General features: G+C 45.5%; 1 protein-coding gene across 3 annotated transcripts in view; it reads left to right on the top strand.

Annotated features, from left to right (window-relative positions):
• Positions 1-408: 408 nt before the first annotated feature.
• ESYT2 (extended synaptotagmin 2) overlaps positions 409-22,032 on the top strand; it is a 71,156-nt gene continuing 49,532 nt past the window's right edge. The window contains exon 1 of one of the 3 annotated variants that reach the window (XM_057730222.1): positions 409-803. In XM_057730222.1, the coding sequence (XP_057586205.1) occupies positions 492-803 (312 nt within the window). In that variant the 5' untranslated portion in view covers positions 409-491. The remainder of the gene's footprint in view (positions 804-22,032) is intronic. The other 2 variants (XM_057730220.1, XM_057730221.1) reach the window with 2 other exon arrangements.

Raw genomic sequence — 22,032 nt, forward strand, 5'->3', positions numbered from 1 at the left:
GGGCGCTCTCCCCGGCCTGTGGGGTGACACCCACGCCGGCCTCGCCCGCCCTGTCAGCGGCGCCCCGCCCGAGCGCTGACGCCAGGCCCCGCCCACCCTGACGCCAGGGCCCCGCCCACCCCGCCTCAGGGGCGCTCTCCCGGGCCTGTGGGGTGGGGTGACACCCACGCCGGCCACGCCCGCCCTGTCAGAGGCGCCCCGCCCGCGCGCGGACGCCAGGGCCCCGCCCACCCCGCCTCCGCGGCGCTCCAGGCTCCTGAGTGCCAACTTCCCACTCCCGGCCGCGCCCGGGTCCCGGCCACGCCCGACCGCCGCCGTGGAGCCCCTCAGCCCCTTGTGGCCACCGCCCCGGCGGCCTGCGTGATGACGTCGCGGGGCGCCGCCGGCGGAAGCGCGCGCGGGCGGGGAGGCGCCGTCCCCTCAGAGGGGCGCGGGCGCGCGAGCGGAGGCGCGGCGGCCCGGAGCGGAGCGGATCGCTGGGCGGCGCGGCGATGAGCGGCGCCCGGGGCCCGCGCCCCGAGGCCGGCGCCGCCGGGGCCGAGCCCCCCGGCCCGGCGCTGAGCGTGGACGTGGCGGGGCTGCTGGCGCAGCTGGCGCGCAGCTTCGCGCTGCTGCTGCCGGTGTACGCGCTGGGCTACCTGGGCCTGAGCTTCAGCTGGGTGCTGCTGGCGCTCGGGCTGCTCGTGTGGTGCCGCAGGAGCCGCGGCCTCAAGGCCACCCGCCTGTGCCGCGCGCTGGCGCTGCTGGAGGACGAGGAGCGCGCCGTGCGCCTGGGCGTGCGCGCCTGCGACCTGCCCGCCTGGGTGAGTGGGCGCCGCGGGCCCCTCCCGCCCCGCTCCTGACCTGCCCGCCCGTTGCGACCTCGGGGGGTCGGGGTGCCCGTCGCCCCGTCTGCCCGCCCCGTCGGGGGTCCCGGCCCGCCGCTACCCCTCCCGGGGCGGGGGTCCCCGCCCACCCCAGCCCAGACCCCGCCAGGGTCGGGGGCCCCCGCCAGGGTCGGGGGCCCCCGCCGGCCAGGACCCGGGCCCCGGCCCCGCCTACCCGCCCCGTCGGGGGTCCCGGCCCGCCCCGACCCCTCCGGGGTCTGCGATGCCCTCAAGCCCCGCCCCAGCCCACCCGCCCGCGTCTGGGAGTCCTGACCCCTGGCTGGGCGCCGGCGTCGGCCCCGAGCCTGTGTCCGTTGGGGGTCCTCGCCCCTGTCGCCGTCCCGCCGCCGCGCGCGGGGCCGCCCAGGTGAGGCGCGCGCTGCCCCGTCCTGCCTCGGCCGCGCAGCCAGGCCTCCCGGCGCGGGGGCCGTGACGCCCGCCTCCGGGGTTTGAGCTCGGGGCGCCGGGTGCCCTGCGCGGGCCTGGGCGCCGCTCCCTTCTCCGCTGCGGAAAAGGCGGCCGACGGTGGGGGGAGAAGGGCGGTTTCTTCCTTCCCGAGACGTCTCGGCCGTTTCTTGGTTGTGTCTGACACAGTTGAGGAGCAGTGGCGTCCCCCAAAAGATGAGCTGATCCTGTGATAATTGAAGGTTTCTTTTAGTTCTTTGCAAGTAACGGTATAAGCTGAGTGTTCTGTAGGGTAAACTTGAATCCGATGTGAATTTGGGGTGGGTGGGGGCAGGAAGTTTTGCAAGAGGTGCCGTAATAGAAAGAGTCCTGGTACTGATTACTTTCACCCGGAGCAGTTCTCTGCGCATTTTCTTTACGCAGCTTGGAAACACATGGAGTTGGCTCCCTCTTTCTTCCTTAACTGTGAGTTGGTGTCACAGTTTCAGACGACAGGAAATAGTGCTTATTTAAAGATAGATGATGCTCGTGTTAGGCTTCATGTAAACTTCATGGGAAAATGACCAGCTAGTGAGTTTCAAAAGGGTCGTTTTCTCTTAGAAGGGAGAAGGGCTTGGAGTATGATCCCTGTTTCCAGTCATAGGACACTTGGGAAGCAGGCATGGAGTGCATGACACAAGGCAGACAGGGTGGAAAGCAGGGAGTGCCCATGGCCAGGAGGACGCTAGTGGCTACTATCTTGTGGTGACAAATTGCCATTGCAGTAAGAATCTCACAGTCAGGGACTTTGGAAATTTAAAATGCTGTCCATATGTGGTGGACGTGTGGCACAGTAGTATTTGGAAGGATCTCAATAACTAGTGTGGTGTAGCTTTTCGCCAGAAGCAGGAAAGAGGAAGGCGGTATAGAAAACAAAAACTCAGTAACGGAGACGTGAAAAGCCAAGAACAGAGGTGCACCTTGGAAATGCAGAAGGACTTTCAAGTGGCGTCTGGTGTCTTATGTTACACAAGTTAAGTGATTCCAGAAAGTAGCTAAAAACAGAGAGTGGGACATTACCAGAACCTCAGACATGGGGCTGAGATCCCCAGGAACTGGGGGTTCTGACGTTCGAAGATACTTGGTTATGGAGCAGCTGGCTCACTTTCAGTTTGCTTGTAGAAGTTGTGAAATGCACATTATTTTCACATAATAAATTAACAAGTGTGGTTGTCACCACATTGAAGGACGGGACAAATTATTATTTTTAGCAGAAGAAAAGGGTGATTAGCCAAAGATTCCTTTCTTGGGTTTTTCCTCCATGTGAATTGAACTGATGAACCATGGTGTTCATCTCTTACAGTAAGGAATTTATATTTTTTCCAAAATTTTTCGCTTGTTTATTCCAAATTTGTATTCGTGCTTATGTCACACGTATATATACTTTAACATGCCTGTATTGCTTAGAAAACTACTCTGAGGATTCACACAAAACTTGGCAGTGATCATATCCAAGATAAGCACTAGGTGGACTTCCCTGATAGCACAGTGTTTAAGAATCCGCCTGCCAATGCAGGGGACAGGGGTTCGACCCCTGGTCTGAGAAGATCCCATATGCTGCAGAGCAACTAAGCCCGTGCTCCATAATTTCTGAGCCTGTGCTCTAGAGCCTGGGAGCCACAACTAATGAACTCATCTGCTGCAACTACTGAGGCCCACACACCTACAGCCCATGCTCCACAAGAGAAGCCACTGCAGTGAGAAGCCTGCGCATCACAACAAAGAGTAGCTCCCACTCGCTGCAACTAGAGAAAGCCCGCATGCAGTAACCAAGACCCAACACAACCAATAAATAAAAATAAATAAACAAATTTACTTTTAAAAAAAGAAAAAACAGCACTAGGAGTCTGGGGTTTGAGGGAGATTTTTTAATACCTTTTTTTCTTGTTGTAATACCTAAGTGCTATTTTCATAATAAAACCAGTGAATTACACTGTCTAGAAGTGGGCCTGCTGTTCTGCTATAGCCAGGGAGTCCATGCAGTTCTTTGATTTTTCCTGTACATACTTAGGTTCTTGGGGTTCGGAACTTTGGACTGGTATTTGCTTTGAACAAGATCCGTTTGTACAGATTTCATAGTGTGTCATTGACAGCTGTGATTCACAGCAGGGTAGAAGCAGAGGAAAATATGAACTAATGTGGTGCGCACTTCCTAACCTCACTTTTGAATGTGTTCGCTGACAATTTTTCTTCTTTTTATTTAGTAAAGTAAAAATTTGTACTGGCTGTAAAATGAGATGATTAGCAAATATGAATACTTTGAGAAAAAATATATATACGGTTTCAAATGAAGGCTATTAGGATATGAAAATTGGCTCTCACTTAACATGTGATAATTCTGTAAGACTTTGATCCTACAACTTTAATGTAAACCTCATTACTATTCATTCTTCAGTCTTCTTTTTCCATTAACGGAACGGACCTGGAATGTTTGAGTTGATAGACTGAGGACTGGTCTTTTATTGTACCAGTGGTCTCTCCTTGTTAATTGGGCCCTGTAAAATTAGACAGTGGGTGAAGAATATTGGTGAAGAGTTTTTAAGTAAGGATGAGTTTCCACTGCTAATTTTCTGTTTATTTGAAAAATTAAAACTTGGTGTAAAGTCTGTCCTTTTCCTGCTTTCACTACTGCCAATAAATGGTGATTCTATGGCTACAAATAAGTAGAGACCCAAACCTGTCATACATGACAATTGACCTTTTATTCCTTTAATACTTTGATCATTGAGGTTTAAAGCATAGTCAGCTTCTGTGTTCTGCTGTGTTTACTATTATGTACCAGATTTTCTTTAGGGAGAGCTTTCTTCCCATGGTTCTTCTGGGAAGTTCAGGAGAACTTAACTCTAGGCAAAATTTAATAGGTATAGGCTAAGAACCAAATGAACAAAAGAAAAGAATACACTTTGGTCTCATGTAAAGGAAGGGCAAATGCTTTTATTCTCAGTGTTAATCATTGACATATTTTAAAAATTTTTCGTGAGTACTTGTAACAGACCTATAGCTAAATCAGGATCCACAGTTGAGCTATTTTAAACTGGGGTTGCAATTTTAGCACCTAGATCCTAGAGCAATTATGTGTTTTGAGAAAATGTTAGAACCTCCTCAGAGCTGTGCAGGGGATACGGATGCTCTTTGGGTTTCTTGTTTATGTTCACACTACTGCTGTTTTTCACAGAAGAAAAGGACAGTCACCCTGACGTTGCTGTCATGCTGTGTAAATGCTTCATGAAGTTAGAGCAGAAGGCCCTGTGGTGGCTGGACATAAAACAGTAAATATCTGTTTTTTAGTTTATGCTGAAAAATGATTTAAATTTAGGGTGTAAATATCCATCAGATTGTGTGCTCTGGTTAGCCTCACTTTATATTTCAAGATGGGAGAATATAGAGCTAGGATTGAACTATAAATAATTTAGATACAAGAATTGAAAATATGTGTAACATATTTATATTAAATTATATTGTTAATATATGTTGTGTTAAATTATATTAAATATGTTTATAAAATACAGATCTTGATCCTCTGAAGAACCAATTACGAAGAGCCGCCTAGTGAGTTAGTGTTCTCCTTAGGCCTGGTGAACCTCTTATCTGTTTTCTTTGTGGGTTGTCATGATTTCTATATTGTTGCAACATTTAACCTTGAATGATATCACAGCCGTGAACAGATTAAAAACCATCCAATTGTACACTTTAAATGAGTGAATTGTATGATATTTGCATTATATTTCAATAGTGCTGTTAAAAATATAGACATTGAATTTCTTTTAAAAATAAAGAAGTAAAACAGGTGATCAGTTATAGTACAAAGTAAGCCATACAAACCTCCTTGTTTCCAGCTGCAAGTGATATAATTTTTAAAAAATTATTGTTCCAATATAAATTTGGAGGCATTTACATTTTGAAGAATATTTAATGAAAGAGGAGGGCTTATGAATGAAAAAAGTCACTAAGTATTTTTACCTTAAACCTAATGTTACTTTACGCATTGATACTACATAGGCTAAATGAACAAATAGAAATTGTGCTTCAAAGATATAAATATGTGTTTTTTTGTGAGTTATTCTAAACTCTTACCTGTAATTCAAGGTATTGATATGTAATTACAATGTATATTTGAGAAATTTAGCCTATAAATTGGTTCGTTTTATATACGATGTATTCTATCATAGCATTATTTTATATATTTATTTATTTATTTATTGTTTAAAGGCCCACTTTTTAAAAACATTTTAATTAAAATTTTGATTTACTTATTTTTTTGGCTGCACTGCACGGCATGTGGGGTCTTAGTTCCCCGACTAGGAGTTGAACCCATGCTCCCTGTAGTGGAAGCTTAGGGTCCTAACCACTGGACTGCCAGGGAAGTCCCCAATAGCATGACTTTAGAATGTACTGTTTGCAGTCTCTTGCGTTTTGCTGAATCATTATCTTTTTTGGTTTCCGTGTCAGCGCTGCCTCAGATGCATTTTCCTTCTCCATTTAAAGATCTGAGGACCCACTATCTACAGAAGTGTTAGAGATCACCTTGCCTTCATGTGTGTACTTACTTCCAGGCAGATATGAGGTGAGGTGTGATGGCTGAAGAGTGCCCTCATAGGTCAGAAGGTGGTTAGTGATGTGGGTGTGCATATAGACACACTAAAGGCCACTGAAGAGTAAATGGGAACAGCAAGATAAAAGTGCACAGTTAGGAAGTCAGGCATCTCTGGGGTGAAAGCATCACAGCCCAGTAGGACAGCAGCATGGGTACCTGGGCTCTGCCGTCAGAGGGAGCTGTGAGGAAGGTGAGGATCTGTCAGCTGGGCCCAGGGTGAGGAGTAGAGGTGGTCAGACTGGGGCCCTCGCCATCTCTCAGGGCAGCACTCCCATTTCTCAGGGAGACGTGGTGTGTTTGGACATGGTAGGAGGGGACATCGTGACGTATTCAGAACGAGCTTGTGAGGTCAGAAAATGGAAGCTCCTGTGCCGTGCTGATCACTGCTAGATTGTCTCGCTCTACACCATGGAGGTTGCTGGGGGCGCCGTCCACCTTCCCTCAGATAGGCTGTTCTGTTTTACTCTGTTGTTTGTTTGTTTGTTTTGTTTTGTTTGTTTTATTTTATTTATTTTTTTAAATTTATTTATTATTTTTTGGGGGGGGTACACCAAGTTCAATCATCTGTTTTTATACACATCTCCCCGTATTCCCTCCCTCCCTCGACTCCCCCCCCACCCTCCCTCAAGTCCCCCCCATCCTCCCCCTCCCAGTCCTCTATATACTAACAACTGTAAAATAGATAGCCAGTGGGAAGTTGTTATATAACAAAGGGTGTTCAACTCGAGGATGGAAGATGTTTTACTCTTAAGGATCTTATTGTGCCGTAAACATTGAGTCACCTTGTGTTCTTTTGGAACTGGGTGGGGCATAATTCTTATATAAACAGTGTCAGTAATTGTCTTGTGTGGAATAATTTTTCAATTTAACATGTTTTATTCACACGTTTTCTTATGATCTTTCTCCCTCTCAGTGGTTTTTCTTTCTTCATTTTTTTTTCTTAACTGTTAAAAAAAGTCCTGTAAATTTTTGTAAATAGAAGCCATCTATTTTGGTGAATTTTTCCTAGAGTAGATCATGTTTTAAGGAACAAACCCGGCTTAAGTGCAGGGATCAAAAATGAGCTTTTATTGATTCATCTGTTCAGTCAGCCAGTACTTATTAGACCTTTCCTGTGTTCCAGGTACTGCGCTAGGTGATGAGTAAGACAAGGCCTTAAACTCAAAAATTTACTAGCTGACAGTAACACAGATCTAGGAATACCTAGTTTTAGTCATACTATGCACTGGTAGTTTTTTTTTTTTTTTTTTAATAAAAAGAAAACATATTCTTTTTTGTTAAATCCCAAAAAAGTACATAAAAACATTATTCATAATTCCAAAGCATCCATCATAGTAGTTGATAAAACTGTAGCAACTTTGGATGGAATTGTTATTGTGTATTCATCTGTCAGTACTGATAAAGGGTACTAATAATCATTTGTTCAGAAAAACATGATTTAGCATTTAAAAGAGTTTTGTAGACTGGTTACTACATGTGGGAAAAAAAGGCAGACCTTTATTAGGTCTTTCAGTTGGTGAAATGGTATGTTCATTTTTTTAAAAGATTATGCCTTTTAGAGCATTTTGTACATTTATTAAAGTAATAATAGCTGAACTCTTTAAATGAGTGTATTATAAAAGGTTTTATTGTTGAGGATTAAAACGTTCTCCTAGGGCTTATAGATCTTGCTGTGCATATAAGTTCAATCATATGCTGTGCTGTCTTTGACTGTACTGTGGAAGGCAGGCTTTGGTTATTCAGAGTGGACACCTCCGAGACCCGTATTTCAACATCCGGTGTCTTTTTAATGGACACAGCAGGATGTCCAGAGGAAAGTATCAACGCAGGGAAACAGCACGTCTTAAGTGCAACCCCGCGTGTCAGCAGCCATGATTTCCTTTTTTAAAAAATGCCTTTGTTGTACCTGGTGACTACACTTGAGAGTTGTTGATAACCACACAGGTGGCAGATGTGGAAATACTAATGTGGAAGTTTTTACAGTGCTTTTTTATTATTTGTAAAAATGTCATTGAAGTTGAGCTTGAAGATCCTTTGTTCAATCAGTTAGTGAACTTATCTTTCTGCTATTAATGAACATGCGGTCGTGTTTGCCTTTACTTCTTATGTTATGGCTAGACAGGTTTTTAAAACATGATTTTTCTGGTATGGGAAGAACACATGCTCATTTTAGAACATTTCAAGCTTTGGAGAAGGATGAAAAGGAAAAAAGCTACCCTGCAGTCCTACTAGCCAGTGATAGCCATTATTAATGTTTTGGTAATTTTCTAAATCTTTAGTACATCTGGAGGTACATGGGTGTACGTGTGTGTTGTATTTGCCTTCATTAAGCATCATGTTGTGGACGTTATGCCATTATTCTTCAGAAATATGACTGATGTTTGCAGTAATATCTATTTTATGGGAGTGCCGTGCTTTATTTAAATGATGTCTGGTGGACAGATTCCAAAAAAGAGATTGTTAGTTACTGTATGTTCAGAAAAGGTAAAAGTAGAGTTTGAGATACTGAATTTTCTACTCTTTTCAAGTTATAAAAGATTATTTGCTTGAGCTATTTATTTGTCAGATCTGTCCAGGATATATGAACTTTTTTTGAACTCGTAAGAGTAGCATGATAATTTCATAAGCAAAAGCCTAGCTTTAGAGGGCAGTGTTTGTTTTTGAATGGTATGATGTTAAAATAAGCACAGTAGATTTATCCAGATCAGCTCTTGTGTAAATAACCTTTAGAAGAAGAGAGTTCTCCCACACAGAGTCACTCCTCCAGTGGCTTTTCTTCCTTTGTGCTGGGTTGGGATGTGAGAGTTGGTTAAGCTGAAGTCTTGGCTTCGTGTAGCAGTTGGGATGGCTATTTGGAGATTGCTGAGAAGGCTCACTGCATTGTCCTTGATCTTGTCTGAAAATAACCAGCCGCGTGATTGGTGTCATCAGTTGGGCATTTGTGGGCCACCCTCATGACCCATGTCACGCGTGGCGGCAGGAGCGGGCTGTGGATCTGATAGATGTAGGTTCCTGTCTGAGACCCACCCACTCCCAACGTGTGCACTTGGGCGAGTTGGTCACACCTTTAAGAACCTTAGTTTCCTCATTATTAGGCGGGCATTGAAAGGAGCCCAACCCTGTGCTGTGGTTATGAGGCTGGAATGAGGAAAAGCCTGGGGACGTGGCAGGGTGGCTAGTGGTACCCTGGGGTTAGTGATCTCAGTGCTGATGCTGCTTTTCAGCCTCGCAGGTGCTGACCACCAGCTTCCTGTGCCTGAGGCGCTTCTCTCTCTCACCTTGCGCCTCCTCCCCCACTTCAGCTGGAGGGGCCGAAGAGCTCTGAGCTTCTCACTTCTCCTGGTTTCTCTTTCCCTGTGGTTTGTTTGTTTTGTGTTGTTGCTAAGAATTTACCACAATGCTTTGTTATTAGTCACACTCGAAAGTATTCTCTGTAATTTCTTTCTCTCTGTTTCTCTGCCCATCCCTATGGTAATATCCAGGGAGGCTGTGTTATCACCCCTCATCCTTGGTGCTTCTTCCTTAAAACAAATTCTGTCCTGCGGCTGTGGTTAATCTCTCCTCGCTCTGCTTGCAGCAGTTGCCCTGATGCAGTAGATAACCGGAGTTACTTCCATTATGACAGTATCATGTAAAATTTTTAAATTCTTGTACTCATTTCCTTCGTGTTGTGAATAAGTGTTGGTTAGTGACTAAAGTGAGGATTTGAAAATGCACGTCCTATTTCTGGATCAGTTGTAGTAGTTTCATTTAACCTATATTAGACGTGGAGTTGTTTCCTTCTGTTTGCATCCCGGGGGGTTGATGTTTTAGATTTCCCAGAGTACGGTGGATCTGCAGAAGATCAATCCAGTGATGTGGGAAGAGAACCTTATCCAGCTTGCTTCATGCCATAAGTATTACACTGGAGTACATGTTATATACTGGTTTTTGGGTGTGCCACTCATCCTTAAATACCAGCATCAGATTGCCAAAGTAATTCATCTGAGTGAGACTTGTACCTTCTGTTTTCTTACGAAACTTTGCCTACATATTTGTTAAATCTTTTAGGTAAGTATGCTTAGTCCTGTAATTGTGTGTAGGATCAGGAGTTTGAAGCCAGGGGCTTTTGTATCTGCCATAGCATCTAATATTATTTGCAGGGAGTTTGTACAGTAAACCTCGTGAGTTGTTGGAATAGTGAACTACTAATTGCTTGTTTTATCAGGACTGTCTACACCCAATTTTAAATTGTCATATAATGCCTGTATGGCCATTTTTATATGTATTTGAGGTGAGCTGCCTACTGAGATCGTTAATTTATTTCATTTGTACTATAAACATTTAAATGCCTAGCAAGTGAATATGTAAGACCTGTTAATATTGTCTAAGTTAATGTCTGAATACTGGGTTTTTAAAACCAAAAACTCAAATATAATCTGAAACAAAAATGAGAATACAGTGTCTACTTTTTCACATACATAGAGGTGTTTAAATCTGTCCAGAGCTGTTAGAAAGTGTTGGTTTTACTTAATAGCTTGAGTCAGATTGTGGTTTTATATTGAAGGAAATGAAGGCGTGAACACTGCTGTATGTGTGAAGGACGGTTTCAGCAGGAATTACCTGTAGATTGTGCTTCCTAGTGGATGGGGCAAGAGGGGAAAGGTAACAGCCCGTCTGTGCTTGCTGCCTGCACTGGGGCCACTGTAAGGAAACACTGCAAACTTAGTGGCTTAAAAGAACACGAATTTATTGTTTACAATTCTGGAGGCCAGAAGTCTGGAATCAGTTCCTTTGGGCTGAAACCAAGGGGTCAGCAGGGCTGTGCTCCTCCAGAGGCCTTTCCCGGCTTCTGGAGCTGCGTTCCTGGGTTCATGGCCCTTCTTCACCTTGAAAGCCAGCAGCTACTTCCATCATCACGTGGCTTTCTGTTTTCATCCTGTGTCAGTTGTGCCTCTGCTCCCTCCTGAAAGGGTACCTGCGATTGCCTTTGCAGCCACCCAGGGAATGCAGGGTAATCCCCCCAACTCAGGGTCCTTAGTGTATCACATCTGCAAAGGCCTTTTTTGTCTCATAAGGCAACACTCTCAAGTTCTAGGGAGCAGGACATGGGTATCTCTTGGAGGGCCACAGCGCTGCCCTACATCTTGGAATACTCAGGAGCCAGGCTGGCTGAGCTCAGTGATGACAGCTCAGCTTTGTTTCATCAGTTCTGAAAGGCACTTTCCCTGCACTTAACGTCTCTGGACTCAGATTCCTCTCACAACCGCGTGTGATTTAGTTAGTGTACTCTTTCCTTTTTAGTGGCACAAGAGTGGTGGTGTGTCTTATAGCTGGTCATGTCTTGGATTCAGCACTGTGGCTGTTCCCTTTTTCTGCTGTAGCCCTGGTGCCTGAGAATTACTTGTGGTCTTGGGGAGGCAAATGGGGGAGACGGAGGAGCTGAGCTATTGGACGAAGGGCGGCCCACTTGGGCTGAAGTGTTTGCCTTGGGAGCTGAGCAGAGGAGCACATGGAGAGGGCCTTATGCTGTGTGAGTGCAGGAGTTTGGGCTTGATCTGAACGATGCCAGGAAAACACCAAAACATGTAAGAGAGTGGTGTGTCCCAATTTAAAAAAGGGATGTGTAGCAAGTGATGTCCAGGTGGACTGAGGAGACAGTGTGGTGGCCAGATCCAAGCGTGAAGAAGGACTCACACTGGGAGGATCTGATGGAGTCACACTGGGAAGAAGGGAAGGTGGGGGCAGGATGGGAGAGTGAAAGGTGGAAGGACCCACACTGGGAAGGGGGATGGGATGGGAGAGTGAAAGGTGGAAGGAGTGACCCTGGGAAGGAGAGGGGGGGATGGGAGGGTAAAAGGCAACTCCAGGTTACTTGCTTGGCTCCTGATGGGACACGATGACATTTGCCAAGAAGGAGTCCGTAGGAACAGTAGTTTGGAGGTCTAGGGAGAAGGATGGCAGATTGTTAATTTTCTTCTATAAATGTTGAGTTTAAGAGCCCTAAAGGAGTTCCAAGAGGAGTTATCCAAACAGCAGCCAGTGGCTGGTAGGTGAGATCTGGGAGACACACCCGGACACCCTCTGTTCACAGGCGATGTGTGGCTGAGATCACGCTCAAAGTGGAGAAAGGGAGGAAGCGTGTGTAGACAGCATAACAGGACCCGAGGGCTCAGGCAGACCTTTGTGCTCTGGAAGAAATCAGGGGATGGAAACTGAGAGAAGGGAATTCCCTGTGGTCCACGTTAGGATTCAGTGCTTTCACTGCTGTGGCCCGGGTTTGATCCCTGGTCGGATAACTAAGATCCCGCACGCTGCACAGCGTGGCCAAAAAAAAAAAAGAACGGCAAGTGAGGGAAATGGTTCACTCATTCAGTGCTCCCTGTGTGCAGGTTCTCTTCGAAGCACTGTGCTTAGAGGAAGTCACTTAAACCCCACAACGCACCTGTTACCCTCATTTTACAGATGAGGGGACAGACGACACTAACCCTTGCCTTCAGTCTCACGGCGGAGTTTGAACTGGGAAGTCTGTTAGCTCTTCACCCTCTCTTGATGGCGATGAGGGAGAAAATGGGGATTAGACACCATCTAATCTAGTTATTTTGAAAATTTCTACTTTTCAGAAGGAGGCTAGGGCCTGGGGGTTCAGCGGTCACCGAAGTCACACAGGTACCAGAGGCAGTGCTGGGGCCACGTCCCTGCTGGCCACGCCCTCTCCACTGCCCTTTGGCACAGAGGGCACCTGGCCAGCACTGGGGGCCCAGCGCACTGGGTTGTGCAGCATGAGCCAGCTCACGTGTGGTGTTGGGCAGCGGGGTGGACCTTCAGTGTTTTCGGTCTCTGTAACTGGGACACGTCCATCCTCCATTTCCAGGTTTTTGTCTGGGATTGTTTTCCTCCTGCCTGAAAAATCACTTTAATATTTCTTTTAATGCAAGTTGGACAGCAGCAGTTTTTCCCAATTTGTGTTCATTTACAGAAAAATCAGGCAGATGGAGTCTCCATACCCCACCTGTATGTGACTTCCTGTGTCAGCATCTTGCACTGGTGGTGTGCGTTTGTGACCAGTATGGAAACAGTGTTGGTACATGAGTAAATGAAGTCCCCAGTTGCATCAGGAGTCTCTTCTTGTTTGTAGAAGTCTCACTGCTCCCCCAAGCCTTTTGGTCTTCCCTCCTCCCTGTCCCCAAACCTCTGAGTGGCCACTGATCTCTTTACTGTCTGTAGTGTTGCCTTTTCCAGAATGTCAGCGAGTTGGAATTATATACTGTGTAGCATTTTCGCAATGGCTTCTTTCTTTTACCAACATGCATTTAAGATTCCTTCTTGTTTTTTCTGGATTGATAGTTCATTTCTTTCTTTTATTTTTATTGCAATAAAATTCAAATAACATAAAGTTACTCAGTGCCATTTAGTACCTTCACAATGTTGTGCAACCATCACGTCTGTTTGGTCCTCCAAATTTTCATCACCCCAAAAGAAACCCTGTACCCATTAGCAGTTATTCCCCCACTTCTGTTTTCTCTTTCTGTAATTTTACCTGTTCTGGATATTTCACATAAATGGAATCATGCAATATGTGACCTTTTGTGTCAGGCGTATTTCACTTAGCATAACATTTTTAAGATTTTACCCTGTAGCATACTTCATTTCTTTTTTATGACTGAATGATGTTCCATCGTAGAGATATATCCCACTTTGTTTATCCATTCATCCTTTGAAGACCTTTCTGGATTGTTTCTGTCTTTTGCCTGTTAGGAGTAGTGCTGTGGACATTCATATACAAATCTTTGAATACCTATGTTCAGTTTTGGAGAGTATACACCTAGAAGTGGAATTGATGGGTTTAACTTTTTGAGGAGCTGCCAGACGCTTTTCCGTCCTAGTGGGGGTGTTTTATATTCTCACCAGCGAGGTGGGAAGGCTCCAGCTCCTGCAGTGCTTGCCAGCACTGGTTATTTTCTGTTTTTGATTCCAAGCCATCATGGTGGGTGTGAAGTGGTGTCTCTGTGGGTTTGATTTGCATTCCCTGATGACTGATGTCACCGTCACATGATTATGTGCATTTCCTCCCAGCTCCACATCTAGTGCGATTTTTTGGTAGATTGAAGTGGGCCATGGCGGGAATATTTACACCCTGGAAGTTGGCAGTCTCAAAGAATCGGTTGTGAACGCATGCCAGCTGTACCACTGCTCTGAACGGTGTTTGTTCCCCTCCTCCAGAGAGGGTGCACCCCAGCCTCTAAAGGCAGAAGGGGAACAGATCACCTTGACCCAGTAGGGTCTGAGTTGGCCTGAGGGTGGGTTGCCCGAAAAGCTCTTTCTGGCCTGGACCCACGCACACTTAGGGTTCCACACAACAGAGGTTGTTAACTGAAGACTTGCCGTGTTGACCAAGTCCCCCCTCAGTCCGTCTCAGGGTCCAGGCTGTGCTTTCTCAGTGCAGCAAAAGCTCTGTTTTTCTTTTTATAGGCTAGCTTCTTGTCCTGAGTAGCTCAAGAACTTGGCAGATGCCTGAAGGGAAACTCAGTTGGCCTTGCCTCCCCCTCCCTGGATCTGGGCTCTTAAGTCCTGTCACTGAGCTAACCTGAAATCCAGTTCCTGTCTCGCTGGTCTGGTGAGGTTTCTGTAAGCTTGGCTGACTTCTCAGCCACGTTTCTCTGGATGTCTCAACCTCCCGCACCACAGCCATGGGGGGAAAAGAGCCACAGAATGTTGCCCCACTGCCCTACAGGGGCTTCTGCCCTGCATTCTCTTCCTTCGCACTTTGAGCTGCCCAGTGTCCTCAGCTGGGCGCGTGAGCGGGTCTCATCCGGCTTTTCTCAGTGTTCTCGGCAAAATGGTTGCCGCAGGTGCTCTGATGGTCGTAGCTGGAAGCCAGTGCTGTTTCCAGGGAAGCATAGATTCGCACGCCTGGTGTATTTCCCTGTGAAAGTTAGAAGAACAGGTAACTGTGTGTTGTTGAGGTTTAGGAGAAAGAGGGCGGGTCTTGAGGTTCACTTGTGTAATTTATTTCCAAGTGTTTCCCTGGTAAATGCCTGAAGTTTAGGTGGGTTTCATGGTTTGGGGGGTTTGTTGTTATTGTTGTTTTCAGGAAAATACTGTTACTGTTAAGCACAAGGTGTGAGGTGATTTGTAAATTTTAAGCAGTGGAGCTTGAAGTAAACAGCTGTAGAAAAATTCCTGTTAGGGCCTTATTTATTTTACCTGTGAAATGTCACCTGACAAGTCAGGTAAGCTCTGGAAATACCTGTTCAACATGAGCATTTAGTGAACTTATCTTTTTATGAGTGGTACTATTTGTTCCATTCATTTTATACCTTATAGCTTCAGGACAAAGACAGCGTGTAAACACTGGAAGTGTTATGGAGGAGAAAAAAGTTTTGAAAAATGGATTTTAAAACTTTTCATAAGAGCCCCCTTCCTGTGTGAGGAGGGGCAGGGAATCTGGCCACCCCGAAGGACCGTTCAGCCCAGCACTGCGTCGGGGACCTCAGGAGCTGGCCTGGTGCAGGCACTAGATCTGGAGTTTGAGGCCAGTGTCATTGTGGCCACCTGTGCTCCGTGGCCACTGGCGAGTGCCCACCTTGTGGGACTCAGGTTCTTCACCTGCACAGTGGTGAGGAAGTGCAGTGATTGCTCTGTCGGGTCCCTGCAGGCTCTTAAAAATAAAAAATGAGCCAGGAGCTGGACCTTAAATGAGGGGGTGGGGCAGGCAGAGTAGCATAGATGAGATGAGAAATTGCTTTAAAGTGGGCAATGGAAGTTTTATAGGGTAGAGGAAACTGAAGCAAGAGATTGGAAGTGAAGGAGCAGGTTGTAGTAGGCAAATGTAAGCATTGGTCGTTAAATACAGTATATCATACGATATGTGAGAAGGCAATTTATTCACTTAATTTTATGGACTCACCGCATGTTTTGGTTCTGATGTGCATACAGGGTTTTAATTTCAGAAATCATTTGGATTCCACAGCAGCATGATTGCTCTTCCTTCATCAGTTAAGTGGACCAGGGGGCCCTTTAAGGCCGAGTACATCGCTACTAACGTGTCCGTGTTTGTTGGCTAATTGACTGGCAGCTCTGAATCACGCTACCGGTTTACCTTGAGGCCACCGGAGTTACTTATTTGGTTCTGTTATTATTCGGGGAAATACCTGTTCCACCCAAGTGCAGATAGTGCGGGATCCAGGGTTGTTGGAACTGAGGATATGGACGACTGACTGTAAATTATAAGCAGATTTTCAGCTGTGCAGAGGGTCCGCTCCCTAAGCCCTGAGTTGTTCAAGGGTCAGCTGTATACAATTCAGTGTTTTTTGGTATATTTACAGGATTGTGTAATCATCACCAAAATCTAATTTTATAATAGAATGTTTGTCCATATGCACTAGCACTCACTCTCCATTCCCTCCACATTCTTCGTGCCAGCCCAGGGCAACCACTAGTCCACTTCCTGTCTCAAGGCTTCCCTGTTCTGGACACGCCATGCACGTGGGATCGGACAGTATGCGGTCTTTGCGGCTTTGACTACCTGTGGGATAGATAGATGATAGAGACGGGTAGATGGGTGATAGAAAATGAGAGAGGTGACATGATTGATCGATACGGTGGTGGTGGATTGACAGATGGATAGCCCCGTCCACCTCCTGCTGTGATGGTGTACTGTAGTTGTGTAAGATGTAACGATTGTGGGAATCTGGGTGAAGTGCACACAGGGGCTTTCTCTGCTCTTTTGCAATATCTGTAATTATTTCAAAAGAAAAAGAACTTTTGAGGGTGATCTTATGATCTAATTATTGGTTTCTATATAGAGTTATGCATTTATAGTGAGTAAACTAGTGGGTTTTTCTAGGAAGAATAGGAGAGAGTTTGGTGCCGAGACCGGCTCGGCGACTCGAGGTGAGTGACGGGTGCCGCAAGCTTGAAGAAGACACAGACACAGACTGAAGAGAAAAGTGGGACCGGGGGGCTCAAGACCTCTCGGATCAAGAGCCCCGCTGACTCATCCCAGGCTGCTTTTATTGAGTTCGTGGGCTAATATTCTCAGGTTACACTCATAAACAGTCAAAGGCCTCACATGACTGAGGCAATTATCTTTGTTTACTTCCTGGGTCTGAGTTGAGCAGGTGTGGATTTGAGCTGGGGGTGGAGAGCAAAACAGCCCTGGGGGCAGGAGACCTCTCTCAGATATTGGGGGTCTGTGCCCCACCCGTGTTGGCCCCTCTGCGACTGTGCCTGTCTTAGGTTGTTCCTCCCTTGAGGAATCTTACCCGTCTCTGGCTAACCAGTCATCCTCCAAGGCCAAACACGGTGATATAAGGAAGGTTCTATGCACCACCCCTGTTGGCCCCTCTGCGGCTGTGCCTGTCTTAGGTTGTTCCTCCTCTGAGGAATCTTACCCGTCTTTGGCTAACCAGCCATCCTTCAGGACCAAACAGGGTGATATTAGTCTCCACGCCCCGCACCCTCAGTTCCTCCACTGCTCAAGCAGGACATTCTGAATCCCATCGCTCGGCCCACATACTTCAACATTTTCAAGGTTTCAGAAAGGTTCCCGAATGTCTTCCCACAGTTTGGGATCTGATCAAGAAATGTACAATTTTTGTAATTTTTTTTCCCCTGAGGTTCCTTGTTCTTATTTAGTCTCTTGTATGGAAAACAAAGGAAGATGGAGTAAGCTGCAGTGTTTCTCCCTGAATTATCACCATAATGCCAAAACTGAAGGGTTTCTTTTCTGTTTGTTTTTTCTTGTTTTAGGTATTTCTGTATTGCATGGTCACAGTTTAATGACAAGGACTGTGGGGGATGTACTGGAACTTTGGTCTCAAACATCCAGTAAAGATAAATGATTAAATTCAGGGAAAAGTTCCTGATGTTTTCAAGTGCCTGATTATCTATTGTTTCTCCATTGCATACAAATAAAGGTACAAATAAAGGAGTAAAAGGAGAAAACAAGAAGATTTTAGGTTGGTAAATTTCTCTCATTTCATTCTCATAATTTTAGAGATATTTACTGTTTGTGTGAGAGAATAAAATTAAGCTTTTAGAAATATAAGTGTATTTCTCTTTTCTTTATTGTAAATCAAAAGATTTATTCATAGCTTTTTGGAATTTGCTTTAAAAAAGGAAAACCACCCCCCCCCCAAAAAAAACTCCCGCACAGATTCTCTCCAATATAATTTCTCAGAACTCTTAAGATTTTGCCACACTCATTACAATGGTAGTTTTTCCCCAGGATAATTCTGTAGGTTTGAAATACTACAGAAAGTCACCCTATATTAAAGTTATTTTATAGGGTTGCTTTTTCTCCTTTGAAGAGTATTTAAAATTTTAATAAATATTACATGGTAGTAAGCCTCTTCCTTCCTTCCTTCCTTCCTTCCTGCCCTCCCTCCCTGTCTCCCTCCTTCCTTCCTTCCCTCCCTCTCTGTCTCCCTCCCTCCTTCCCTTCCTCCCTCCCTCCCTCGCTCCCCTTTTCCCCTCCCTTCTGCACCCCTCCCCTCCCCTTTTCTGGAATAGGACAAAGGTGGGTTGATTCCACATAGTACACAGAACGTGTGCCTGTGCCGTTAGTTCAGTGCTACAGTTACATCTCTATCTTCTTGTCCATTCCATCAAGACCTAAGCTTGTAAATCTGAATAGTAGCGTTGGATTTGAATTTAAAGAACAACCAGATTGTCTTATGTGTCTAGTGAAGGAGATGAAAAGGCATGTTTTCTATTCTTGGACTCATTTTCATTTGTGAGATTGATATATCTCATGCCAAAGCTGCAACTTAAAATCAAGATTGTCAGATAATTTCCTTGTGTGAGGTTTTTTTTTTTTCCCTTTTAGCAGTTACAGAAAGAACATCTAAATGACTTTAGAATTTTGTGAAACTATGCATCAAGTCTTTGAAAAGATCATAAACGTGCATCTATATGTAAGGCATTAAATAAGTCTCTTGGCATTAGTATTTTGATGAAGGGATGTCTGATTGTTCTCCTGGGTAGAAGGTATGATGTATCCCAGTTTTGACCCTGCCACTGACTCTTAGTGCTGGCTTAGATCCTCCTGTCATTCTGTGCACGCACGAAACGTAAATCCCCTTCAGAAATAAATGGATGGGTGAGTAGTACACCTGACATAGCAGACCTGTGAAATTACAGAAAGCCTCATGGTAACATTTCTTTTTAGCAAATTAGAAATAAGAATTGGTTTTCACATAATTTGGACAGCTCTGTTGTTATAGAATGTGTGCTGGGATAAGCCTAGCTTGTTTTGGTTTTTTTTTTTTTAATTTTTAAAATTTATTTATTATTTTTTTGGGGGGTACACCAAGTTCAATCATCTGTTTTTATACACATATCCCCGTATTCCCTCCCTTCCTTGACTCCCCCTACCCTCCCCACCCCAGTCCTCTAAAGCCTAGCTTGTTTTGTTTTGTTTTGTTTTGTTTTGTTTGGCGTGCAGGATCTCGGTTCCCCAGCCAGGGATCAGACCTGTGCGCCAGGCAGTGAATGTGCAGAGTCCTAACCACTGGACAACCGGGGGATTCCTCAAGCCTAGCTTTTTAATTTTTATTTTACTGTTTGCTGGTTTACAAAAATAGGTGGTGGTCATTCATTTACCAAAGAAACAGTAACAAATTATTGATGATAAACATGCTCTAAACAAGCGTTTGTCAGCGATGGTGTGTCAGTGCTTCCTGCTCCCGCCGCGGCAGCCTTCCTGGAGCCGGGAAGAGCCTTGGGTCCCCTGCGGGGGCTCTCCACTGCGGTTTCAGCCTCTTTCCCCTTGTCAGCAGCCAGTTCTTAGCGATGACGGAGGAGAGCAGCAGAGTTACCCTCACCTGGTGTTGTTAGTGAGCGAGTAGGAGAGATCTGGTCACTCCCTACCTGTGGGCTCAGGGAAAGACGGGAGGAAGAGTGGTACTTCTTCAGGCTCTCTCGGGAAATTTCTCATGAACAAGAAAGTACCTTGGAGACAATCTTGAAAGTCTTTCCTGGTAGGAAAGGCCTTAAACAGATGGCTTTTCCAGTGTTGTATTCTAATGGCTTTGTGCTACCCTGTTCTCTTTGGTGTATCAAATCACCCTGTTACACAGTAATCAAAGTCTACATAAAGCTGATACAAACCACTGAGAAAATTGTAACTCTGTGGATGCTGAAAAATATTAATTGCTATATTTGCTGTGTGAATTAATTCATTGCGTACTTTTTATGTACACTAGAAATAGATAAGCCCAGTTATTTTGTGCAATTTCTTTTTACCATCCAAAGGAGTAATTTGGCCATTCCTCTCTCACCGTTTTAGCCTTGACTACTTCCTTTTTTATAGAAAGCATCCCAATATTTTAGAAAAAATACCGTATTAAGATTTCTTGATCGTGTTTTTCCAATTTCCACGCATACTGAGTCTCTGGAGAAGGTGGGAGGCAGCAGATTGGAATTGGGGTTGTGAGGGAAGACAGATGTTTTAATAACCCTGGTGGTAAACCGGTAAAGAATTCTAACATGAGAAGACGGGAGCGCACCGGTTCACGTCAGCGCAGATTTATGTCTGAGTCGTTTTCTCCTGACACGCTTACCAGCCAGCCTTGAGGAGTGCACAGAACTCCCCGCTGCGGGGCCACGGAGAGGTACCACGGGTGCTGCAAGATGCTGGTGGCTTAACCTTTCAACTTTGTTTCAATCCGCTTATTTGGAAGTTATGTCCAATGTCATTAGTTATGAGTGTCTCTGATGCTTTTTTCCCATCATAACTACATAGCACGAAGGAATTGTCAGGGGGCTTTCCTGCAAGCCCCGTGCAGATGCTCCCAGGCCCCACCAGTTTACCTGCGCAGGCCGTCCACGCGTGGTTTTCTGTGTCTGTCATGATTGGAGAGCACTGGCATGGAGAGCTGTAGATGGCCGGTTGGCCCAAGGTCAAGAGAGTGAGAACAATTTCTGGCACTCCCTTGGACTGGTGTCCTACCCTGCTATGGACAGCAGCTCCCACATCCTGGGTTCTCCAGGGAGTCCTTCTACATGTTGGAACCTTGGACTCACTTTGGTTGATTTGTGTGTGACCCCAAATTTTTCTGGGCAATTGTAACTGTCTGTGAGTCTTTCCTTTCCCATTAGCATTGATTTGAAGACTAATCCATATGCAGACAAAGGAACATTAAACCTTTGAAGATTTTTGGCTAGTCTCTCCCAGCCTGTGAACTGGGTGCAGGCGGGTCTGTGTGAGTAAACTGCGGTGTACTTGCAGGTGACGGTATGTGTCGATTGCCTGACGACCTCCCGAGAACAGAGGTTCAGGCTTCTCATGGTTTCACAGAACGGTGGCTCAGTTGTCCTAGTCTTGCCTCATCTATTCTTATTTTTGAGATGTAAGTGTTAATTTTAGACAAAAAAAAAAAAACTCCTGCTTAGATCTTTTCAGTTTGTGGATTTCTGTAGAACTCATCGCATGGTATAGGGAGATTGGTGTTTGGGGGTCGATGAGCAGGGGTGACACCTAGGTGTGCTGGGTGGCGGTTGCCCGGCGGGGACCTCATCTGGGCTGCAGGGCACACGCCAAGCAGCTGTCCTGGGTGAAGTGAATTCTTCTGCTGGGACCAGTTGTGACTCCAGGTGAGAATTTGGTGGGATTTTTGATGTTGGTTTTTTAGTTTTTGTTATTGTTTTTGTTTTTGAGACACTGCCTAAAGGAATGTAGAAATGAGCAAAGCTCAAATCCTTTTTGGAATAAGGAAGAATAAGAACAAGTGAACTTGATTGGCCAGTTTGCTATGTGAAGTTTAGTGACACTTGGTTTCTAAAATAATCATTTTATCTGTTATCTTTTGTATTTTACTTGAAGATATTAAATCAGTAATGCTTCAGGTGTAATAGATACGTTACCTTTACTTGTATTTCCCAGACACTGACTATCTTACTTTAGATTTTTAAATTAAAGGAGTGGGTTAATTCACACTGCGTGTTTCAGCACTGCTAGTGGTGGTGAGATTTCAGCAGGACTTCCCTGCAGCTGCACTCTGTGTGGTTGCCTTGGACGGAACAGGGACGCCTGCACACGTGCCGACTGTTAACAGGGCCTTCAAGGGGAATGCTGTTTAAAGAAAGACAGTCCTGTTTGGCTTCAGCTCTAAACATTATTCCATGTTCAGAAATGGGGGAAAT

This window comes from Hippopotamus amphibius, chromosome 4 (genome assembly GCF_030028045.1).
Source record: "Hippopotamus amphibius kiboko isolate mHipAmp2 chromosome 4, mHipAmp2.hap2, whole genome shotgun sequence".
In the NCBI taxonomy this organism is placed as follows: Eukaryota; Metazoa; Chordata; class Mammalia; order Artiodactyla; family Hippopotamidae; genus Hippopotamus; species Hippopotamus amphibius.